The sequence below is a fragment of the Vipera berus genome (assembly GCF_964194415.1).
Source record: "Vipera berus genome assembly, chromosome: 3".
Lineage (NCBI taxonomy): Eukaryota > Metazoa > Chordata > Lepidosauria > Squamata > Viperidae > Vipera > Vipera berus.
This window is the reverse complement of record NC_138204.1, coordinates 125,378,125-125,390,931: the sequence shown is the minus strand read 5'-3', so window position 1 is coordinate 125,390,931 and position 12,807 is coordinate 125,378,125. Positions and strand designations below refer to the sequence as shown.

At 56.6% G+C, this 12,807-nt stretch overlaps 1 protein-coding gene across 1 annotated transcript in view; it reads right to left on the bottom strand.

Moving 5' to 3' along the window:
* The window catches only part of NSUN2 (NOP2/Sun RNA methyltransferase 2), a 44,431-nt gene that overhangs the window by 17,568 nt on the left and 14,056 nt on the right, over window positions 1-12,807 (bottom strand). The window contains exons 11-12 of the mRNA XM_081324025.1: window positions 9,265-9,395; window positions 8,133-8,229 (exon numbers count right to left, since the gene is read on the bottom strand). Coding sequence (XP_081180151.1) covers window positions 8,133-8,229; window positions 9,265-9,395 — 228 coding nt within the window. The remainder of the gene's footprint in view (window positions 1-8,132; window positions 8,230-9,264; window positions 9,396-12,807) is intronic.

The window sequence follows — 12,807 nt, the reverse complement described above, 5'->3', positions numbered from 1 at the left end:
GGATCCAGCCGGCGGCAGAGGCTTGCGGAGCGCGGATCCAGCCTCCGCCGGCATGCAGGCAAATCCTGCTAAAGGGCTTTTCCCCCCCACTGGATCCGCGTTCCGCAAGCCTCTGCCGCCGGCGGAGGCTGGATCCGCGCTCCACAAGCCTCTGCCGGCGGCAGGGCGCGGATCCAGCCGGCGGCAGAGGCTTGCGGAGCGCGGATCCAGTGAGGGGGAAAAGCCCTTTAGCAGGATTTGCCTGCATGCCGGCGGAGGCTGGATCCGCGCTCCGCAAGCCTCTGCCGCCGGCGGAGGCTGGATCTGCGCTCCGCAAGCCTCTGCCGGCGGCAGGGCGCGGATCCAGCCGGCGGCAGAGGCTTGCGGAGTGCGGATCCAGTGGGGGGGAAAAGCCCTTTAGCAGGATTTGCCTGCATGCCGGCGGAGGCTGGATCCGCGCTCCGCAAGCCTCTGCCGCCGGCGGAGGCTGGATCCGCGCTCCGCAAGCCTCTGCCGGCGGCAGGGCGCGGATCCAGCTGGCGGCAGAGGCTTGCGGAGCGTGGATCCACCCTCCGCCGGCATGCAGGCAAATCCTGCTAAAGGGCTTTTCCCCCCCACTGGATCCGCGCTCCGCAAGCCTCTGCCGCCGGCGGAGGCTGGATCCGCGCTACGCAAGCCTCTGCCGGCGGCAGGGCGCGGATCCAGCCGGCGGCAGAGGCTTGCGGAGCGCGGATCCAGTGGGGGGGAAAAGCCCTTTAGCAGGATTTGCCTGCATGCCGGCGGAGGCTGGATCCGCGCTCCGCAATCCTCTGCCGCCGGCGGAGGCTGGATCCGCGCTCCGCAAGCCTCTGCCGGCGGCAGGGCGCGGATCCAGCCGGCGGCAGAGGCTTGTGGAGCACGGATCCAGCCTCCGGCGGCGGCAGAGGCTTGCGGAGCGCGGATCCAGCCTCCGCCGGCATGCAGGCAAATCCTGCTAAAGGGCTTTTCCCCCCCACTGGATCCGCGTTCCGCAAGCCTCTGCCGCCGGCGGAGGCTGGATCCGCGCTCCACAAGCCTCTGCCGGCGGCAGGGCGCGGATCCAGCCGGCGGCAGAGGCTTGCGGAGCGCGGATCCAGTGAGGGGGAAAAGCCCTTTAGCAGGATTTGCCTGCATGCCGGCGGAGGCTGGATCCGCGCTCCGCAAGCCTCTGCCGCCGGCGGAGGCTGGATCCGCGCTCCGCAAGCCTCTGCCGGCGGCAGGGCGCGGATCCAGCCGGCGGCAGAGGCTTGCGGAGTGCGGATCCAGTGGGGGGGAAAAGCCCTTTAGCAGGATTTGCCTGCATGCCGGCGGAGGCTGGATCCGCGCTCCGCAAGCCTCTGCCGCCGGCGGAGGCTGGATCCGCGCTCCGCAAGCCTCTGCCGGCGGCAGGGCGCGGATCCAGCTGGCGGCAGAGGCTTGCGGAGCGTGGATCCACCCTCCGCCGGCATACAGGCAAATCCTGCTAAAGGGCTTTTCCCCCCCACTGGATCCGCGCTCCGCAAGCCTCTGCCGCCGGCGGAGGCTGGATCCGCGCTACGCAAGCCTCTGCCGGCGGCAGGGCGCGGATCCAGCCGGCGGCAGAGGCTTGCGGAGCGCGGATCCAGTGGGGGGGAAAAGCCCTTTAGCAGGATTTGCCTGCATGCCGGCGGAGGCTGGATCCGCGCTCCGCAAGCCTCTGCCGCCGGCAGAGGCTGGATCTGCGCTCCGCAAGCCTCTGCCGGCGGCAGGGCGCGGATCCAGCCGGCGGCAGAGGCTTGCGGAGTGCGGATCCAGTGGGGGGGAAAAGCCCTTTAGCAGGATTTGCCTGCATGCCGGCGGAGGCTGGATCCGCGCTCCGCAAGCCTCTGCCGCCGGCGGAGGCTGGATCCACGCTCCGCAAGCCTCTGCCGGCGGCAGGGCGCGGATCCAGCTGGCGGCAGAGGCTTGCGGAGCGTGGATCCACCCTCCGCCGGCATGCAGGCAAATCCTGCTAAAGGGCTTTTCCCCCCCACTGGATCCGCGCTCCGCAAGCCTCTGCCGCCGGCGGAGGCTGGATCCGTGCTCCGCAAGCCTCTGCCGGCGGCAGGGTGCGGATCCAGCCGGCGGCAGAGGCTTGCGGAGCGCGGATCCAGTGGGGGGGAAAAGCCCTTTAGCAGGATTTGCCTGCATGCCGGCGGAGGCTGGATCCGCGCTCCGCAATCCTCTGCCGCCGGTGGAGGCTGGATCCGCGCTCCGCAAGCCTCTGCCGGCGGCAGGGCGCGGATCCAGCCGGCGGCAGAGGCTTGCGGAGCGCGGATCCAGTGGGGGGGAAAAGCCCTTTAGCAGGATTTGCCTGTATGCCGGCGGAGGCTGGATCCGCGCTCCGCAAGCCTCTGCCGCCGGCGGAGGCTGGATCCGCGCTCCGCAAGCCTCTGCCGGCGGCAGGGCGCGGATCCAGACGGCGGCAGAGGCTTGCGGAGCGCGGATCCACCCTCCGCCGGCATGCAGGCAAATCCTGCTAAAGGGCTTTTCCCCCCCACTGGATCCGCGCTCCGCAAGCCTCTGCCGCCGGCGGAGGCTGGATCCGCGCTCCGCAAGCCTCTGCCGGCGGCAGGGCGCGGATCCAGCCGGCGGCAGAGGCTTGTGGAGCACGGATCCAGCCTCCGCCGGCGGCAGAGGCTTGCGGAGCGCGGATCCAGCCTCCGCCGGCATGCAGGCAAATCCTGCTAAAGGGCTTTTCCCCCCCACTGGATCCGCGCTCCACAAGCCTCTGCCGGCGGCGGAGGCTGGATCCGCGCTCCGCAAGCCTCTGCCGGCGGCAGGGCGCAGATCCAGCCGGCGGCAGAGGCTTGTGGAGCACGGATCCAGCCACCGCCGGCGGCAGAGGCTTGCGGAGCGCGGATCCAGCCGGCGGCAGAGGCTTGTGGAACGCGGATCCAGCCTCCGCCGGCGGCAGAGGCTTGCGGAGCGCGGATCCAGCCTCCGCCGGCATGCAGGCAAATCCTGCTAAAGGACTTTTCCCCCCCCCCACTGGATCCGCGCTCCGCAAGCCTCTGCCGCCGGCGGAGGCTGGATCCGCGCTCCGCAAGCCTCAGCCGGCGGCAGGGCGCGGATCCAGCCGGCGGCAGAGGCTTGTGGAGCACGGATCCAGCCTCCGCCGCCGGCAGAGGCTTGCGGAGCGCGGATCCAGCCTCCGCCGGCATGCAGGCAAATCCTGCTAAAGGGCTTTTCCCCCCCACTGGATCTGCGCTCCGCAAGCCTCTGCTGCCGGCGGAGGCTGGATCCGCGCTCCGCAAGCCTCTGCCGCCGGCAGAGGCTTGCGGGGCGCGGATCCAGCCGGCGGCAGAGGCTTGCGGAGCACGGATCCAGCCTCCGCCGGCGGCAGAGGCTTGCGGAGCGCGGATCCAGCCTCCGCCGGCATGCAGGCAAATCCTGCTAAAGGGCTTTTCCCCCCCACTGGATCCACGCTCCGCAAGCCTCTGCCGCCGGCGGAGGCTGGATCCGCGCTGTGCAAGCCTCTGCCGGCGGCAGAGGCTTGCGGGGCGCGGATCCAGCCGGCGGCAGAGGCTTGTGGAGCGCGGATCCAGCCTCCGCCGGCGGCAGAGGCTTGCGGAGCGCGGATCCAGCCTCCGCCGGCATGCAGGCAAATCCTGCTAAAGGGCTTTTCCCCCCCACTGGATCCGCGCTCCGCAAGCCTCTGCCAGCGGCAGAGGCTTGCGGGGCGCGGATCCAGCCGGCGGCAGAGGCTTGCGGAGCGCGGATCCAGTGGGGGGGAAAAGCCCTTTAGCAGGATTTGCCTGTATGCCGGCGGAGGCTGGATCCGCGCTCTGCAAGCCTCTGCCGCCGGCGGAGGCTGGATCCGCGCTCCGCAAGCCTCTGCCGGCGGCAGGGCGCGGATCCAGACGGCGGCAGAGGCTTGCGGAGCGCGGATCCACCCTCCGCCGGCATGCAGGCAAATCCTGCTAAAGGGCTTTTCCCCCCCACTGGATCCGCGCTCCGCAAGCCTCTGCCGCCGGCGGAGGCTGGATCCGCGCTCCGCAAGCCTCTGCCGGCGGCAGGGCGCGGATCCAGCCGGCGGCAGAGGCTTGTGGAGCATGGATCCAGCCTCCGCCGGCGGCAGAGGCTTGCGGAGCGCGGATCCAGCCTCCGCCGGCATGCAGGCAAATCCTGCTAAAGGGCTTTTCCCCCCCACTGGATCCGCGCTCCACAAGCCTCTGCCGGCGGCGGAGGCTGGATCCGCGCTCCGCAAGCCTCTGCCGGCGGCAGGGCGCGGATCCAGCCGGCGGCAGAGGCTTGTGGAGCACGGATCCAGCCACCGCCGGCGGCAGAGGCTTGCGGAGCGCGGATCCAGCCGGCGGCAGAGGCTTGTGGAACGCGGATCCAGCCTCCGCCGGCGGCAGAGGCTTGCGGAGCGCGGATCCAGCCTCCGCCGGCATGCAGGCAAATCCTGCTAAAGGACTTTTCCCCCCCCCCACTGGATCCGCGCTCCGCAAGCCTCTGCCGCCGGCGGAGGCTGGATCCGCGCTCCGCAAGCCTCAGCCGGCGGCAGGGCGCGGATCCAGCCGGCGGCAGAGGCTTGTGGAGCACGGATCCAGCCTCCGCCGCCGGCAGAGGCTTGCGGAGCGCGGATCCAGCCTCCGCCAGCATGCAGGCAAATCCTGCTAAAGGGCTTTTCCCCCCCACTGGATCTGCGCTCCGCAAGCCTCTGCCGCCGGCGGAGGCTGGATCCGCGCTCCGCAAGCCTCTGCCGCCGGCAGAGGCTTGCGGGGCGCGGATCCAGCCGGCGGCAGAGGCTTGCGGAGCACGGATCCAGCCTCCGCCGGCGGCAGAGGCTTGCGGAGCGCGGATCCAGCCTCCGCCGGCATGCAGGCAAATCCTGCTAAAGGGCTTTTCCCCCCCACTGGATCCACGCTCCGCAAGCCTCTGCCGCCGGCGGAGGCTGGATCCGCGCTGTGCAAGCCTCTGCCGGCGGCAGAGGCTTGCGGGGCGCGGATCCAGCCGGCGGCAGAGGCTTGTGGAGCGCGGATCCAGCCTCCGCCGGCGGCAGAGGCTTGCGGAGCGCGGATCCAGCCTGCGCCGGCATGCAGGCAAATCCTGCTAAAGGGCTTTTCCCCCCCACTGGATCCGCGCTCCGCAAGCCTCTGCCAGCGGCAGAGGCTTGCGGGGCGCGGATCCAGCCGGCGGCAGAGGCTTGTGGAGCACGGATCCAGCCTCCGCCGGCGGCAGAGGCTTGCGCAGCGTGGATCCAGCCTCCGCCGGCGGCAGAGGCTTGCGGAGCGCGGATCCAGCCGGCGGCAGAGGCTTGCGGAGCGCGGATCCAGCCGCCGGCGACAGAGGCTCGATCCGCCGTTCTGCAAGCCTCCGCCGCCGGTTAATACCCTGTATTCAGCTCTGGGAAGTGGGGGGAAGGGGGAGAGAGGGGGAGTTTGGGAGGAGGGGGAGGGGGAGCTCCACGGTGCAAAAATAAAGCCCTGCCGCTCTTCGTGTTGCTTGCCCGACTGGCTGTCACGGGACCGCACGGATCGCCTCGCTCCCACCGGCAGCTGATTCCTTCGAGTTTGGTCTCGAGCGATTTTGCATTTTCTCCAGTGCTGAAAGCCACTCGGCGGATCCCCGCCTCGGCTTATACTTGAGTCAAGAACTTTTTCCAGTTTTGGGGGGTAAAATTAGGGGTCTCGGCTTATACTTGAGTCGGCTTATACTCAAGTATATACGGGTAACTAAGTTTTGAGGGCCCTCTGAAATATCAAGAGATGGAACTAATCTAATTTTGGGGGAAGAGGACCGCTTCATTCAGCAGATGCCATAGCAAAGAAGGCATATCTCCTGGGAGTCAGCAAATGTAGGTCTATAGCTGACTGCACCTGCATTTTGGGGGGGCGGGGCGGGGGAGCAGATCTAATGGGGTGGGCTGATGTAATCAGGGAGATGCGGTCCCTCAGACAGCTTGATCCTAGGCCACGTAGGACTTAATAGATCAAACCAGCATCTTGAATTAGACGTGGAGGCAAACTGGTAACCGATGCACCTTGCAGACGGGTAACATGTGCTGTTCTAGAAGTGCACATTACTGTCCGTGCCATTGCACTCTGTGCCAGCTGAAGCTTCCAGATACTTTTCAAGGGCTGCCTCATGTGGAGTGCATTGTAATAGTTCAATCTGAAGGAAACGAGGACGTGCCTGATTGTAAGCAGGACCTGCTGATCCAGGAGCGGGGCCACATTCTTGCAGTCTGTTGTTTCTTATGCCCAGAGCAATTTGAGTTGAGCAAAGGTTCAGTCAGCACACCAAAGTCGGTGGCAAAGACTGACTTTTTCTATGTGTGACCTGAAGACAAACTATTCGTAAGTCTATTCACAACACACACCAGGCCACACATTTCTGCGATAGGGCTTTGCATTTAGTTCCCTTTCCTATGATACACATCAAGGGCACCTCTCCCAACTGCTGCCAACAAGAGTGCTAATTTCTGTTTTGTACCCTCTTTACGGCATCCAATTGCTCTCAAGCACAGAAGAAGTGCTTTGTTCAAAGGGTACCTCTGATCTTCCATAGTTTCAGTATGCTTCTGTTCTGATGGAAGCTTCAAAGCATCCTTTCTTTCTCTGCAGCTGTCACCAGTCAGCTAACACCAAAGAGGGCACATTCTCTAAGGACAGCTCAGTACTACTACAATTGACTTGTGGTTTGACTGTGCAGTAATACTCAGGTATACTTCTTTTAATAAGCTAACAAAAGAGTTTTGTTTTGTTGAGCAAAATCTGGGTCTCCAGCACGTCACGATTACTGCACAGAAATTCAAATTCACTTCTGACACAATGTGTTACATACATACATACATACATACATACATATGAATCTTTGGTCATTCGGGTTTTCTCCCGCGTAGAATTGAAGGTGTAGGAGCATACACATACATACATACACAGACACATAAACACACACACACACACACACATGTATATGTGTATATATATATATATGTGTGTGTGTGTGTATATATATATGTGTGTGTGTGTGTGTGTATTTCCTGACACAGGAAATAAAGATTTGTCCCATCTTTATTTCCTGTTTCAGCCTATCTTGAAGGCCATCGAACAGGCAATAGTCACACTGGACAGCTCATATATTTATGTAAATTACTAACAAAGAATTAAGGGAGACTGAAATGCATTTCAAACTTATTAGTTTTCATCAGTCAGCCATACCCTTCTGAGATTCGAAGATGTGTGTGTGTGTGTATATATATATATATACACACACACGTCTTCATAGTAAACAATGATTTAATTATAGTGAAATGTATGCAAAACTAGTACAAGAAATCCTTCAAAACAATAGTGTTTGTTGATAACACAATCAGCATTGCTATTGTGAATGCTATTCTGCACACATTCAAGCTCTCAATTGTCTAGGTATTGTTTTTTTAAAACTTAAAACCACTTCTATTTCCTTGTTACTTTACTGTTTACATTGCAACTTTAAGCTTTCCCCGAATCCCATTTTCCTGAAATTGACAACTATCTGATGAAATGAACTCAGACCTGCAAAAGTCTAGGTCATAATTAACCTCTTAGCCTTTAAGATGCCATACGTTCCTTTGCTCTTTTGCTGCAACACAAGCAAAACAAAACAAAACAATCTTTGACAAATTATTGTTTAGATAAATAATAATTATGAAATAGCACTTCCAGATAAAACAAATGTAAATTATAATAAAGGGAAGGAGAAAATATGAACCAGGGATGCCCTCCATGCGGGAAAATACTCTAAATAGGGCAATGTTTTCCTGCATGAAGAAAAATAATTATGAAGTACTAGTTATTTTTCTGGGAACAGAATCACCATTTTTTAAGACTCATTCCTTGTATAAGGCTTAACAATCTAGCCTGACTAGATAAGGGAATCATATTTGGTTCTGGATTAAATCTGCCTATTTTTGCTTAAAAGCACATCCAAGGACTCAGAATGCCCAGTGGATTTATTTCAGGCGAATTTTCAGTAGACAGTTTCTAATCTTTCTCCATCACAAACTTCAATATTCAGCTGGAATCCAGTTCCAAAAGCAGTTTCCTATGAAGCATGCTCTTCGAAATTCGTAATTATTTCATGGTATTTCTAAAATCTTGTCCTTTTAAAACATACTGAAAAATGTTTTTAATAATACCAAACATTACCTTGGGCTGACGCTTGTTCCATGGCATCGGAGATTTTTTAATTAATACAGCAATGAAGAAACCTCCAGTATTCTGATGATGTGGTAAAATTCTAAAACTAGATAAGCAACATGGATTTTGTATCAATAGGCATATTGAGCTCTAGTTAAATCTGTGATCAGAAAATGATTTTTTTTTAAAAAAAAACTTTAGTTAAATTAAACATTATCAAATTTTTGCATGATTTTGTGCAACTAGTTTGCTTGTTTTAGTTTGCTTGTATCTTTTGTTGGGGGCAATTAAGCTGACTTTGTAATAATGCCGCTTGGGGGGTTGTGTGAAAGCCCTAATAAGCAGGCATATACATAGAATGAAGGCTACTGCTAAGCTTGTAAGCCGCCCTGAGTCTTTGGAGAAGGGCGGGATATAAATGGAATTAAAATTAAATTAAATTAAATTATTAAAGAGGACTCAGGATCTGAAACAGCAATTACAGCCAACCTGTGGCCTCTTCCATCCCAGAACAGCTTCATTCAGTAAGCATGGCACCTGTATTTCCTTGGAATAGCACAACCTAGATTTCAAGGGCACTGTGAATGCTGATCAAATAATTAACATCTCTCATCTTCCCTAAACTGAGGAAGGACCTTTGGGTATGGCATAATGAATTACCCAGCAATTCTACTCAAAAGATAACTCAAAATTCCCTGATCTGAATGAATTTGCCCTTATGGTTCAGAGGAGATAGAAACTGATTGTGTACAACTGTACAGAATTCTTGTATTTTGCTTCTGTCAGAGTATCCAGGAGACCAAACTACTATTATATCAACTTCCTGTTTATCAGTTTTAACATTATTATACAATTGATAAATGCTGTATTGCCAAGGATAAAATATGCTATCAAGCATTGTATCTTTGATTACTGTGTTGTTAAATGGCTTAATGTGGATAATTGTTTGCAGTGCTAATAAAGAATTTGGAAATAAGTCTTCCTGACACTGCAGGACTTCATTAAACCCTTAAAATACATCTCTAGATTTTAATTTTTAGCTGTATCTATATCTCCCAGCTGGACACATAACATACGTGGCAATCTTAAAATGAACTTGTATTCAACACCATCTTACAAACATGACGACAACTTTACATACCAGCGCTCCAAATGTAATGCTTTCAGTTTTTGTTCATCTTTTAAAGGGAACATTGTGGGGCGGATCTGTGTATGCCGGCAGGAAGGTACTTCTTTCCAGTCTTCAAACCAATTACCATCTTTGGTCATTACCTAGGTGAGAAAATATAATGTCTTTCAAATCGTACCATTAACCTGCTCATCAAAGCAGCACTCTTCCTTTTTCTCTCATGAAACTTAATGCTGAAATGTAACAAGGGCCAATTGACTACCTGAGGATCATCAATAAATTATACAGAAAGCGGTTGCCTTGTAATATGGTTAAACTGGTCTGGGGAAAAAATATCTTGAGAAAATATACCCTCTTGGTGGTATTATTGCTAAAAGATCTCCAGCTAAGAGATACTTCCCATTCTCTTCACTCACCACAGTATTTATATAAATGACCAAAGGCCTTCCCTGTCCCCATTCCTTTTTGGGGGGCAGGTCAATTTTTTTATTTTTATTTGGTTCATGCATCATTTTTACAAATAACTCAAGGCAGCGAGCATATTCAACACACATTTTAACATTTTATGGGTGCGACCCGCCTCCTTAAACACTTCTAACCTCGATGACGGGCCCGAGTTTTGGGACCCTGAGAGATGGCTGGGCAGGGGCAGGGGCCGTCAACACAAATTTAATAGAAGGCCTCTGATTACTTTTTTATCTAAATTTTTTATGGGGTTAGGGAGAGGGGTGGGAGATAGGGGTTGTCTGGCTATGGGGGGTGGCCAATCAACCATGGCTCAGGCCAGACTTGGGTCCGACCGCTCGGGGGGAGAACGGGGTGTGGTTGTCTCCGGGGCTCATGAGCGGGTCGTGGGATTACCGATTCCCACGACGGGGAATGGCAGCAGGTGGATAGACAGAGGGCCGTATCGTTACCGGGAGGGCCGTCTCCGCTATTTGCAAGCGGTGAGGCGCTCCGACCCTCTGCCTCTTCCTCGAGGTTCCGGGAGCGAGGATGTGCAGCCTCCTGAGCTCCAGCTGGTGTACCTGAATGCCAGGTCCGTGGTTAACAAAGCTCCCCTCGTTAGGGATTTAGTTGAGGGTGAGCACGCGGACCTGGCTTGCATCACGGAGACTTGGTTGGGCCCAGAGGGTGGGGTCCCTTTGGTTGACCTCTGCCCACCAGGCTTCCGGGTGCTACATCGGCCACGAGCTCATGGTAGGGGTGGGGGTGTGGCGGTGACTATGAGGGAGACCTTATGTCCGCGGGAGACCACCGTTCCTCAGATAGTCGGGTGTGAGTCTCTCTTTGTGAGATTTGGTTCTGAGGCGCAGTTGGGCTTGCTGCTGGTGTACATTTCGCCTAGTCGCGCAGCGGCAGCCCTGCCCGAGCTGCTCGATATCCTCTCGGGGTTGGTGGTTGAGTTTCCCAAACTTATTGTTTTGGGAGACTTCAATCTACCATCCCTGGGAGGTTCATCTGAGCTAGCTCGGGAGTTCATGGCTTCCATGACGGCCATGGACCTGACGCAAGTAATTTCTGAACCAACTCATGAGGGAGGCCACACCCTTGACCTGATTTTTTTACCTGGACGGTGGTTGGATGATCTTGGTGGGGGCTCTCCATTTATTATGCCCCTGTCATGGACCGATCATCACCTCCTGCGGCTGGTCTTCCGTTTTGCCACCCCCCGCCGTGGGGGTACGGAGCCAATTAGATGGTACCGCCCCAGACGCTTAATGGATCCTGATAGATTCCAAGCGGCGCTGGGGTCCCCACCTGCCTCCATTGCTCACAACTCGGTGGATGCCTTAGTGGAAGCCTGGGAAAGGGCAGCCACTGAGGCACTTGACCGGGTTGTACCCTTGCGGCCCCTGACCCGGTGCAGATCCCAGCGAGCTCCATGGTTCTCCGCGGAGCTCCGGGAGATGAAGCGTCGGAAACGGGGCCTAGAGAGCTGCTGGAGGTCTAGCCGATCCGAATCCGACCGGTTGCGGTTAAGAACCCATATTAGGTCTTATCTCGCAGCGATGAGGGTGGCGAGGTGTAATTACTTCTCCACCGTCATCGCGTCCGCAGATAATCGCCCGGCCGCCCTGTTTAGGGTGACTCGCTCACTTCTTAATCAGGAGGTGAGGGAGGATCCCTTGCAGGGTCGTGCCGAGGAATTTAGCCAACATCTGTCGGATAAAATCGCTCGGATTCGGACCGGTTTGGACTCCAGCTGGGCAGAGTCTGGCGATCAGGACACGGGCGGTCTTGTCAATGTTATCTGGGAGGAGTTTGATTCTGTGACCCCTGATGAAGTGGACAGGATTATGGGGAGGCTGAGCTCCACCACATGTTTATTGGACCCGTGCCCTTCCTGGCTGGTTTATGCAGCTAGGGAGAGGACACGAGGCTGGCTCCAGGCGGTCATATCTGCTTCTTTGAGTGAGGGTTATTTCCCCACCGTCTTGAAGGAGGCGGTGGTGAGACCTCTCCTCAAGAAGCCTGCCTTGGACCCAGCTGTATTGAACAACTTTCATCCAGTCTCCAACCTTCGCTTTCTTTCTTGTTGAGAGTGTGGTGGCGCATCAGCTCCCTCTGGTCCTGGATGAAGCGGATTATTTGGACCCCTACCAATCGGGTTTCAGGCCCGGGTACAGCACGGAGACGGCATTGGTCGCTCTGGTGAATGATCTCTGGAGGGCTCGGGATAGGGGATATTCCTCTGTCCTAGTCCTATTAGACCTCTCGGCGGCTTTCGATACCATCGACCATGGTATCTTGCTGCGGCGTCTCAGGGGATTGGGAGTGGGAGGCACAGTTCTTCAGTGGTTCTCCTATCTCCTGGGACGCTCGCAGTCGGTGTTGGCAGGGGGGCAGAGATCGGTCCCTAGGTCTCTTGTTTGTGGAGTTCCTCAGGGGTCGGTTCTCTCGCCTCTCCTGTTCAACATCTACATGAAACCGCTGGGTGAGATCATTTGTGGTTTTGGAGTTGGGTATCATCAATATGCTGATGATACCCAACTTTTCATTTCGACCCCAAACCACCCCAGTGATGCCCTCGCTGTGATGTCCCGTTGCCTGGAGGCGGTACGGGTCTGGATGGGGAGGAACAGACTTCAACTCAACCCTGACAAGACTGAGTGGCTGTACATTCCGGCATCCCGGGACATTCAAAATGTTCCATCGCTTTCTATGGGGGGTGAGCTCTTACCCCCCGTGGATAGGGCTCGCAACTTGGGAGTCCTCCTAGATTCACGACTTACCCTGGAAGATCATATAGTAGCCGTGACTAGGGGGGCTTTCACCCAGGTTCGCCTGGTGCGCCAGTTGCGGCCCTATCTGGACCGGGATGCCCTGTGTACGGTCACTCATGCGCTCGTGACCTCTTGCCTAGACTACTGTAATGCTCTCTACATGGGGCTTCCCTTGAAGACCACTCGGAGGCTCCAACTGGTACAGAATGCGGCCGCGAGAGTTGTCTTGGGAGTTTCCCGGTACTCCCATGTTACACCTTTGCTCCGCGAGCTGCATTGGTTACCAGTTGTCTTCCGGGTGAGGTTCAAGGTCTTGGTTATGATCTTT